We start from the raw sequence: 12,112 nt of genomic DNA, 5'->3' as shown, positions 1-12,112 counted from the left end.
AAGAAATTTATTTCACTTCCCTATCTTGGATTGGGAAGGACTTTGACAGACGTGATATCTCTATTTTTATCATTTACAAAAATCTATAACTACACTAGTCTCTTATTACTAATAAAAATCAATTTTTGGCTTTCAAATAATTATTGCAAATTTCCAGTATATAGAAGCATATTTTATTAATAAATGTTATAGTACAAATTTCCACCACCACCCCAAAAAAACAGGACAGTAATCTATATTTATTACCCAAACTAGATAACATCATCAGTGCCAGTACTAACTAGCACTGATGATGTTACCTAGTTTCAGAGGTGGTATTCAGCAGGTTTTGACCAGTTCTGGAGAACCGGTAACGGAAATTTTGAGTAGTTCGGAGAACCAGTTAATAACACTATTCTCTGCCTCCCGAGTCCCAGCTGACCAGGAGGAAATGGGGATTTTGCAGTAACCTTCCCCTAGAGTGGGGAGGGAATGGAGATTTTATAGTATTCTTCCCCTGGAGTGGAGTGGGAATGGAGATTTTACAGTATCCTTCTCCTACCAAGCCACGCCCAACGAGCCACAGCATGCCCAACAAGCCACGCCCACAGAACCGGTAGTAAAATTTTTTGAATCTCACCAGTTTGCTAATGAAACATCTGCAAGAAAACTAAACTCAGAGAGTATAAAGGACCCCTCATTTCAACCCCGAACTCCAAATATTCTCCTTTATTGGAATCTATATTTAGCTGCCTTCTTATCTCATTCTTCCTTTGAAGAATTCAGTTCCATTACTTTTAAATTCCATTTTATTTTGGGAACAAACTTGTGAAATGAATTAGACCGAGAAACAGTTAATCGTTCTAATAGCACCCAGCTCTTTCCTTATTGGCCACCTTTGCTGATTCCCAGAATATGATTATATAACTGTGTTCAAGCATGACAGATGCAGTGTTGAGTTCTCACCCTTTTGGACCTTGTCACAAAGTAGGTAAACTTCTTCTCCCCCTGTTACACAGCCTGCAGTCCGATCCATCCGTACAATTTTTAAATTGGATGCATTTGGAGCTTCTGGGGGGAGAAAATTAATGAAAGAATTCAGTCAACTTCTAATTACTTCAACAACAAGAATTTTGTCCCAACTGGGCTGTATCATCTCCAAAACTTAGCATTACAAAATATACAACAATAATCCATAGAGTAAAATAAAATATAAAGTAAAATATAGAGTAAAATATTACACAGTCCTTGATTTACGACCAACTCAGCCCAAAATTTCCTTTGCTAAGGAAGACAATTGTTAAGTGAGTTTTGCCCCATTTTACAATCTTTCTTGCCACAATTGTTAAGTGAATCCCTGAAGTTATTAAGATAGAAACACAGTTGTTAAGTGAATCTGGCTTTGCCATTGACTTTGCTTGTCTGAAGGAGGCAAACAAACATTGCAACTGGCATAAATACATGCCAGTTGCCAAGTGGCCAAATTTTGATCACATGACCCCAGGGATGCTGCAAGGGTCATAAGTATGAAAACCCATCATAAGGCTTTTCTGTTTTTTTCAATGTAAACCTTTCATATCTTTTTCAAAATATTAATTAGGCAAAATTGCCCATACCTGAATTTTCAATCTTGCAACAAAATCCTATTCAGACTAGACTTGGATTACAGAAAGGGATTTAGCTCCAAAATGGAAAGAAAAATCAAAAGGAACTCACTGCTGTCATATATAGGGTCAGACAAGACAGGCTGAAGTCTTCTTGTAAAGCTACCAGTGCTATCAGGAAGGAATGCCGTGAACATGAGCCGTACGACACTGAGGTCCATCTCCTTAGTCTGCTGATTTGCTGCCTGACGAATGATATCCCGTTCCCGTTCTGAAAACCAAGGAGAAGACACGGAGAAGATGGATTATTGTAGCAAGGTATCTTTTAATGCGGTCATGGTAAGTGAAAGGGGAAGCAGGCACAAACATTGAATTCGGAAGACATCTAACCATTTGAGTGAAGAAAGCAAGAGGTCAGATGAAAGCCAAAGCGTATGACACACAGCTGGCCTTATACTGTGTTTCCCTAAAAATAAGACAGGGTCTTACTTTCTTTTGACCCCTAAAATAAGCGCTTGGCCTTATTGTTGGGGAGGTCTTATTATTTTTGAGGTGCAGGAGGCGGTGAGCGTGGTCACCTCATGGCTGCTGCTGTGTTGCAATATTTTTAGGGAGAGCTTATTTTCGGGGAGGGTTTATTTTAGTGCATGTGCTCAAAAGCCCGATTGGGCTTATTATCCAGGGAGGTCTTATTTTCAGGGAAACAGGGTAGTAAAGATACATTACATTCAATGTTGTGATTCTTCTGAACCGTTTTTTAATATGCTCAGATCTTCTCAAGCATGCCCACACATACCCCTGCTATTTCTTCAAGAGATATAGGAAATTCCACAAATTCCCCATTCAGTTCAAAATCACCCACCCATCTATCTGACATGCAAAGAACTTGAAAAAGAATTACATTATGCACACTTAATGCTGAGCATTACTTTGACCAAGACATAAAGAAAAGGGAAAGGAGCGGATAATGTTAAAAAATGGGAGAGATCCCTACAACAGAAACAAAAACTGAAAAAGAATCAAAGGAATATGCACCCTAAAAGAAATTATTTTCTTTCCCACTGAACCTGATATTAACAATTTTGAAGGAAGAACCGTATAATTTTTTTCTTGAGTATTGATAATAAAATATGATAAAAAAGAGACAGTTGCTTGCTTACTGTAAACATAATGAAGATGAATTTAAAAATAACATTTATTACACATGTGCAACAGAGATAACTCTCTACCTACCTGTTAGCTGCCTCTCCCCTCCGCCTTCAACTTGTATATAATTGAGATCGGGGTGAACGAGGAGTCCTGGATTGTACCCTTTTTTACATGCATCAATCATGCGAGTTTCCAGTGTGTCTAATACTTTTTTCTTTGTAACATGTAATATTCCCAGGTTTGGAAATCTGTAGAGAAGTACAAATCATTATATAGATATGATCTGGCCCGTGGGGTGCTTAGATCTGGCCTGAGGACTGCCCTGGAAACAGTGAAGGACCAGCCCATGGTGCCTCTGTTAGGAAAAATGGAGGTCGGGAGGGCCACCCAGGCTATGTTTTCGGCCGGGATGGTCTCCTGCAGACCTCTGCCAGCAAAAATGGAGCTCGAGCTCCATTTTTGCTGGCAGAGGGCTGTAGGAGGTCATCCTGGTCAAAATGGGCCTCAGGGGGCCGTGCGCAGCCTCCCCAAGCTCTATTTTCACTGGCAGAAGGTTGCAGGCCGTCACAGCAGAAAATGGGGGCAGGGTGCCTGTGGCCCCCCGAGCCCCATTTTCACTGGTCGAGGGCCACACTCCCCACCTCCCTGAGGTCAAACACAACCCTGATGCAGCCCTCAATGAAACTGAGTTTGACACCCTGCATTAGACCATAACCAAGAAGACCCAGGTTTAAATGCCACTCAAGTACTGTCTATAGTTCACACCCTAATCTTGAACCAATAACCTCCCTAATTGGGCTATTGCAAGCGTGCAATGAGATGTGGAAAGCAAATAAATTCCTTTGAGCAACTTAGAGGAAGGAAAAATCTATAGCCAATAAAAACCGACTGGATAAATTCACTAAAAGCTTTTTGAAATGTGGGAAAGGTTTTGAGGGCTTGTGTTTCAATAGTAGGAGGGCATCGAATAAGGTATGATGTTTGGATAAGTTACTTCAAAATGATATACTCTGAATTTAAATATGCTTAGCAAAAATATGATAAAACTTTTAAGATTAGAAGCACAATTGCAAACAACAGATTTTGCACTCAATTCGATGACAGTGTGATTCTTAACATCAAAAGAGTGAGTCTTTCAAGTCTGAAAAGCAGCTTCTCTCTGGCTAATTTTTTCCCAGGATTTTTGTGCGCGCGCATATGCAGCTGTGTGCATGTGTGTGCATTTCTAAAATCTTCCTATATAACATCAAGCTAGCACTTATCTGAAACCTAATCCAATCCTAGGAACAATAATGTGCATACTTTATCTGCCCTTTCAAAAAAGGCAGAAGATTAACTAGGATTTAATATTTCCTTTGTTATTTTGTTCTTGGAATGCAACAGTTCAAGAAATCCAATGTTTATGTCAATATCATAATGACTTTAATGTAACTTGAGTAAAGAGATATTTATTTAATTTACTAATGAAGAAACAGGCTAACCTACACAAATTAGGGAAGTGTGGGGAGGGGCTTCCAACAAAATAGAAAAAAATGGAAATCGAATTTAGGAAATGTATTTGGGGGAAAGGAAACATCTCCATAAAAATTCTGAATTCTTTTTTTTTTTTTTTTGCTATTCAGTTATTAATCAGGCAGCTTTGAATTTTTAGTTCTTTGTCTGAAAATCAAGGGAAAAAATTAACAGGAAAACTGTTGAAAAAAATGACAATAATTACAAATAAGTTTTGCAAGTGTTATATTTTTTAAAAAAGGAATTATTATATTATTTGCTAATTACACCTGGGCTTAAGCTATTTCAGAATAATGAAACATTTATTTTCCTCAATACTTCAGTGTCTTTCTTCCGTAGTTTTCAAGCTATACATATATAAGGAAACACTAACAAATACATGACTATTATTATATATGACTGAAGTATTATAACATTTTGTTTCTCTACCATGACATCAGTAGTGGGTTATGACCGGTACGCCCTGGTATGGGGATACCGGTGCCTGCTAGGAGCACCAGGTACTGTTCCATTCCAGTACTCCAGAGGGCCCACCCACCAGCTGTGCTCCTTACTGGTATTTGAGGTTTTGGGGGCTTATGTGCACGAAGTGTATGGCGCCTGCGTGATGCTCTGCCGAGCAGCTGGAGCATCACGGAGGCGTAATGGGTGTTAAGTATGCAAGCGCACCCTGCATGTGCATGCGGCCGCGCTGCACACATTCATGTGGTGGATGCCCGGCCCCGTTGCACCGTACTGGTTGCACCGGGTTCCAGAACCCACCACTGCATGACATCCAGAGTCAATTTCAGTTCATTATGCAAGCAGATTCCCTAATAATTGAAGCCTTCTCAACAAAGCACACTAGAAATAAGCACAGCAATAACAACAACCACATTCCCATCGGAATTTGAGTATATCTTAAAAGTGAGCTCATGCATGCATAGCTATGTCCTGGAAATGTATTTCATCACAGATTACATGAATATCAATCCTAAATGAAGGAAAATCATCCAGAAGATTTTATTCTATGATATCCATTTTCCTTCTTGTTCTACTATAGAGTGATTTAAAGTACAAAAATTGTAAGTTGTCACCATGCAGTTGCAGGCTTTCCCATCTCTTTACATTCTAATTGCATGCATGCATACATACATACATATACACACATATATACTTATATATGCCAGAGTGAACATTGAGTGGATAAAAACATTAGGTAGAACTGAATCTACATACCATAATTATGAAGAAATTGTACTTTATAAGAACACTACTTACCGTATATTTTGGAGTATAAGACGCACCTCTTTCCCCCCTAAAAGAGCGTGGAAATGTTGGTGCGTCTTATACACCGAATACAGCCATTTTTGGCCTCCCGAAGCCCCACCCCCACATCCCATTTTGGTGAAAAATGGCTGAAAACCAAAATGGGGTGTTTTTGCCTTCCCCCACCCCCTAGAAACACTCTGCATGCTTCAGCAGAGCTGGGGGAAGGGAAAATGTTCCCGTTTTGATGAAAAATGGGTGAAAAACGGAGGCGTTTTTGCCCTACCCCAGCTCTGCTGAAGCCTGCAGGGTGCTCTCGGGGACTGGGGAAGACAAAAACTTTTTTTTTATTACTTACCTCTTCGAAATCTTGGTGCATCTTATTACACCGGTGCGTCTTATAGTCCGAAAAATACGGTACTTACCCCGTTACCATGTCCTTTGGTCCTGCATTTACTGTGCAAACTCCTTGCTCACAGTGTTTTCCTACCAAGCTGTGAGCATGCAAGTGAACATGTTTTCCATTTGTGACTAACTGCACTATTACTTTTGCAGGTCCAACATAATTGCAGATCTGTAGGGAGCAGAATAAACACTTTTATTTCTGAGCAATTAGTCCTCTGTTCCGATTCTACACTGATTTTTTAAATGTATTACATGTGGGGTGCTTGCATGTTAGAAATGTAGTTAAGCCTTGTGGCACAAAGACCCTGTAGAGCAGCAGTCCTAACTTTTGCGGCTTGCTGGCAAGACTGAGGGGAGGAGGAGAACTGGGCTGCGCTAGTGGTGGGTCAGCACGTACAGGTCAACTCATGTAAGTGATAGGTCAGCGCGCACGTGCGAAGCTTAACTCTCACGAGTGGTGGGCTGGTGTGCATGCGCGCAGTTTAACTAACACAAGTGACAGACCAATGCACACAGGCACGAGAGCCTACCAGCCCGCTGCTCACACATATTGAGCTGCACACGCAAACACGTGCACACTCCAGCCAGCCCCTTGCGTAGCCCAATTCTGAATAGGCCACGGCTCAGTAGTGAGACATGGGCCAGGAGCTGGGGACCCCTGCTGTAGATTGCGGAATAAATCTTTATTTAAAATTTGCAAAGAATTTGTCAAATGCTTGTTTATCAAAGTTTTGAAATGATAACAACAAAAGGATTCTAATATTCATAAATAAACTCAAAGTTCTGAAATAGCACATAAATAGTTTCAGAACATTTGGACAGATTGGATGAATGCATAGAGGAGTTGAAAATCCTCTATTATTATAGGTTAAATACGAGATTCTCAAACTAAAAGGGTAAATTAATTGGTGTGACATCCCTATGAATACAGTACACTACAAGTAATTTCATTGGAGTTAGAAATAGATATAACATTTATTTTTAATGATTAAACTTTAATCTAGTTATAAAATAAGACAATGATAGGACTGTTTTTTATAAAACAATACGATTTCTTTGGAAATACAAGAAGCATATGTTTAAATCATATTTTCCTAATAAGAGGGACAAAATGGATTTTGAAACAATACTTCTAATTTCTCATTACATTTTTATTTTGTTGTGATATCTGCTCTTTATTTAGGTAAAGTGAAACTGAATGCTAACAGTACTAAGACAGTTTTATAGTCCCTATCAAACTGTGCTCGAGACTTTTCATGCCTTGACTCCATCCTTCCTAAAATGGTTAAGTTTTCTAAAATAAATGCAGACACCATCACTGATGAATACATCCAGTGAAGTGAAGATGTTCATTTATTTTGAATTAGAGGGTATATATCTAGGAGTATCAATTGATGTCATCTCAGTTGAAAATGGTATATTGATGTATAAAATTGATATTTAAAATACATTGATGCATAAAATACACCAAATTATTATATTCAAAATGTAAATATATTAATTGCAAAAACAATATATTTAAATTATGGAAAGCAAAAAGAATGTTTTTAGAAGCCAAATACATATATTATTTTAAAAAACATTTATGTCAAATATATGTTATATAACATACATTTGAAAATCAGAAGGCTGATTCCTGGCACTATAAATCAAAATATATGCATACTGTTTTTATTAACAGATTTCCTATGGTTAAAAAAGAGGAAGTATGAAGTGGACACAACAGAGAAGTTTTATAAAGTTTGGTTAATGAAGCAATTTAAAACTTTCTTGGAAATGGTCAGTTTTTACTATATGTTGCAAGCTTATTTTGAAAATGATATTCCTTAAACAAGAACAGGAAATAAAAGGGAAAGCAAAAGTCGTTATGAAAACTTTCACTCATAAATTCTGTGTGAAGAAATTCTAGGTTATCTAGATTCATATTTCTGTCATGGTGATACCAAAAATAACTTTTTTAATACCAATAATTCCAATATATGTTTCCCGGAATGGAGACACATAAACCTACACACATTATTAACGAATATTTAAAACTTATTAAACTTTTTTAAAATGTTTAATATTTTAACTTTTAAAAGTTTTTAAAACTATTAACAGGCTCATCCAAATTCATTTCGCGTATCTATGGGCAACTGGTTCCCCACTATCAGAAAAAAAAATGCTGAATTCAGATGGGCCAGCTGTGGCTCCTTTTATATTCTTACTAGCCGAAAACCCGGTGTTGCCCGGATATTTATTTATAGGGGGAAAATGTCTGGACCAAACGTAATTCCTAATGTTGGATTTTTCCCCTTACTAGTAGGAGCCCCCTTATGGAGTACTGTGAAGCTGTTACCATGGCAACTCCACTGTTCTGTACAGTAGAAGCCATTATGGTAGTATGGCACAACAGGCTGTATCTTAACAGAACACTTCCCCCCCCCTCGAGGGGTGTTAGGGGTGTCTTACTCCCACAGTATTTTTCTCCAGAGAGTAAGTCATCTGTGTATCAAGTTTGGTTGAAACTGCTTGAATGTTTCAGAGTTATGCTGGAACGAACGAACACACACACACACACACAGAGCTATCCATTTGTGTTCATCTATGCATTCAAATATTATTTATTATTATTTGTATTTTTGATATAGTATTGTGTTTCTTTTTTCCAACACTGTACACAGGCAGCCCCTACAGTGCACAATATTTACACTTTTGTCACAGGCCATAGGAAAAGCATATTTATTGGTATAGTTTTCAACTTACTCAACAATAGGCAGGCAGCACTACAACTTGGGAGAGGGAAAGGCCCCTCGAGTGTAATCCTAGTGTTGTTCCTTGTTTTTATAAGTATAATCTTTATTGTCATTGTACTTAAATACAACAAAATTATTTCAGCGATTCATACTATTTATTTATTGCTTTCAAGTCCTTTTTGACTTCTGGCAACTACCTGGACATGTTTTGGCAGTTTTCTTGGCATTTTCACAAATGATTTAACATTGCCTTCTTCCTAGGAATTACAGAGAGTGGCTCAAGATCACCCAGCTAGTTTCATGCTAAGGTGGGATTAGAACTCATAGTCTTCTAGCCTGAGGCTAGAAGTACTACACCAAAGTGGCTCTCTTTGGTAACATGCATGTTCTACTACATCAAATCAAAAGGTAGCTAAAAGTGGAAAAAACAAAAGTGGACTCTAAGCCATTTATACATGCAGTGTGATGCACAAATATACAAAGGGATAAAAATTATATTGGGATCCTAAAACATTTGTTACGTACCTTTAACAAAATAATTGGATTCTGCCTTACTTTGTGGAATTTTAGCCACTACTTTCCTTTAAAAAGTACAGATTGTGCTTTATTAGGACTTCCATATTCTCCAAAGATGGGATATTGATAATAATAAAACGCAGAAAGTTTAAAATTTGGGAGAGGGGGTATTTATGTATGTTGGTACCTGAAGTGACATCATTACACTTAATTTGAAAATATGGTGCTGCATAAATCAACAGCTCAGAGCAAACTCCAGAGAAACAAATTTATGTGAAGTATAATAATTATAGATCATGACAACTAATAATCTGAATAATCTGAATCTGAGTAATTCTGAATAATAACTGGAAGTCTTTCCATTTGTGCAAATGAAGCACTTTGGTTGAAGGCAGACAGTCACAGAAGGAAACGGAACAGAAAATATTCCAGCTGCCAACTGGCTAAACTTGAAATAAAAAACAGGTACTAACAAGCTACTAAAGTAGCCTTAAGGAACTTCCCCATATTTATCTGCCAAACTCTCTTTGCAGGTATTGTTGTGTAAAGATTTATATAAATGAAAAGAAAGAAAATAGGAGGGAAAAGATATAATACCTGGAAATAGAAATAAAAAAGACTGACAGTGCACTTCTTATATGTCTATTCTGAAGCAAAAGTTATTGTTAATCAGATTTTTCTCAGCTAAAAAAAAATACAGAATTTAAGACTGAGTAATATAACTATGATAAAAGATTAAAGGCAAGATGAAATAATAATAAGAGGGGAAATACCCATAAAAACCCCACATGCATTGCACATTTCCATAGATATGAGAAAATCTCTGACATATTTTCCAAAAAGACCCAGCATAAATGAAATAAACAAAAAGTTTATTTGTTCTAACATTCTCAGAGAGTTCTAATAAATGCATGTGAGGTCAATATAGATATCCTAAGAAGAGCTATATTTACACATTCACAAACAAACCCTGTTAAAGATGTTGGGAGAAGCAAAGTAGGATCTTAATTTTGAGGCCCAAAAGATGTCTATAGTTGAGAATAGCTCCTCTACATTACTTTATTTATCTCCATGAGAAACATTTTTCTCTCTAGCTTCACTTTTTGCCAGAAACAGAAGATAAATTAAAGGAGGCAGAGAATAATCCAGCAAATGTTTTCCCTATCCAGTTGTGTCCAACTCTAAGGGGCTATGCTCATCTCCATTTCCTAAATACCTATGAAGATTCGCAAACATTCAGATCATGGTTGACCCAAAAGTGCTTTTCAAAAGGACGTTTAAAAAAGTGAACGTTTTAAGTTTTTTTCCCAGTTTTCCAAACTATGAAAGTCCAATTGCCTTTTGAAAAAGCACCTTTAGGACTCTATATAAGAACCGTGATAGCAAGTGGTTAGAGTGCAGTACTGCAGGCTACTTCTGCTGACAGCCGGCTGCCTGCAATCTGGCAGTTTGAATCTCACCAGGCTCAAGGTTGACTCAGCCTTCCATTCTCCTGAGGTGGGTAAAATCAGGACCCAGATTGTTGGGGGCAATATACTGACTCTGTAAATCACTTAGAGAGGGCTGTAAAAGCACTGTGAAGCAATATATACCGTATTTTTTGGAGTATAAGATGCACCTTTTTCCCTCAAAAAGAGGCTGAAAATCTGGGTGCGTCTTATACACTGAATACAGCATTTTTGCCTTCTGCAACCCCACCCTCTTCACCAAAATGGCCATGCATAGCTTGTAAGAGGCTTTCAGAGAGCTGGGGAGGGCAGAAACGGTAAAAAACAGCCCTTTTTTGCTCAATTTCCCCCCCCCCCCCCGGAGCATTCTATAAGCTTCCTAATGCCCTTGTTTTTTGACAAAAAACAAGCCCGTTTTTACGAAAAAGAGGCCATTTTTTTGCTCGCTTTGCCCCCCCCCCCGGAACACTTTACAAACCTCCTAAGGGCTATTCATGCCCTTTTTTGGAAAAAAAATGGGCCCGTTTTCACGAAAAACAGGCCATTTTGGGGAGTTTGCAGAGTGCAAAACCTTTTTTTTAAAATTTGCCTCTTCAAAACCTTGGCGCGTCTTATACTCCAGTGTGTCTTATACTCCAAAAAATAGGGTAAGTCTAAGTGCTATTGCTATTATATAGCTGAGGGAGCCAGTGTTGTCCTAACTCCGTGGTCATGTGGCTGGCATGACTATATGCTGGGGTGCACAGAATGCTGTTAGCGTGCACACAACGAACCAGTACCAACTGGTACAGGAACCCACCCCTGGGTATATTGATAATTCAGCTGCAGCTGAGAGAAGATATGTAACACTTTAGCCAAAACATGTAAAAGCACAGATATCTTTACAGTAACCAACACATTCGGAAAATAGTAGGATTTGAAAATGAAGATCAAACCCCTTTGTGATATTTTTAAGGAAATGAGTTGGATTTGCTCAACATATCCCCTTTTATGAAGCTATTGCTCTGCTTGTGAAGAAAAGCAAAGCAAGAGTTAATAGTCCACAATTATCACAACACAGTAGGATAAAAATTAACCAAAATGCCCCTAAATCCAAGCTTACTGTTTTATGAAAAAAATTTCAAGCTCAAAAAGATCTCAGTAATTGTGGATTTTGAATTAATTCTTATCTGGCTAATTATCATCCCTCACTTCTCAATGTTGGTACAACTGGGGATTTAACCTAATTTATCATTTATTTCCAATGAAGGTTATAAATTACCATAGAAGGAACTTTAAATAAAATCACTTCTGACTAACATACATTGTACTTTGAGCAGCAAAGTATGCCCTTGTTTATTCTGTAGAGCAGGGGTTGGCACCCTTAAACACTCAAAGAGCCACAAAGGCCCTAACCAGAAGCCCCCCACATTCAATTCTGGAGCTGACCGGAAGTCCAGTTCCCCCACGATGGAGTCTCCTTCTAACACGGCATCATTTTTCCTCTATCTGTCCTAACCGAAAGCCCTATCAATTG

General features: G+C 38.1%; 1 protein-coding gene across 4 annotated transcripts in view; it reads right to left on the bottom strand.

Moving 5' to 3' along the window:
• NFKB1 (nuclear factor kappa B subunit 1) overlaps positions 1-12,112 on the bottom strand; it is a 78,235-nt gene that overhangs the window by 33,786 nt on the left and 32,337 nt on the right. For all 4 annotated transcript variants that reach the window (XM_081959815.1, XM_081959817.1, XM_081959818.1 and 1 more), the window contains exons 5-8: positions 5,918-6,066; positions 2,817-2,980; positions 1,696-1,854; positions 946-1,050 (exon numbers count right to left, since the gene is read on the bottom strand). In XM_081959815.1, the coding sequence (XP_081815941.1) occupies positions 946-1,050; positions 1,696-1,854; positions 2,817-2,980; positions 5,918-6,066 (577 nt within the window). The remainder of the gene's footprint in view (positions 1-945; positions 1,051-1,695; positions 1,855-2,816; positions 2,981-5,917; positions 6,067-12,112) is intronic.

The sequence above is a fragment of the Natrix helvetica genome, assembly GCF_964273705.1.
Source record: "Natrix helvetica genome assembly, chromosome: 7".
NCBI classification, from domain to species: domain Eukaryota; kingdom Metazoa; phylum Chordata; class Lepidosauria; order Squamata; family Natricidae; genus Natrix; species Natrix helvetica.
This window is presented reverse-complemented; position numbering and strand designations above follow the sequence as displayed.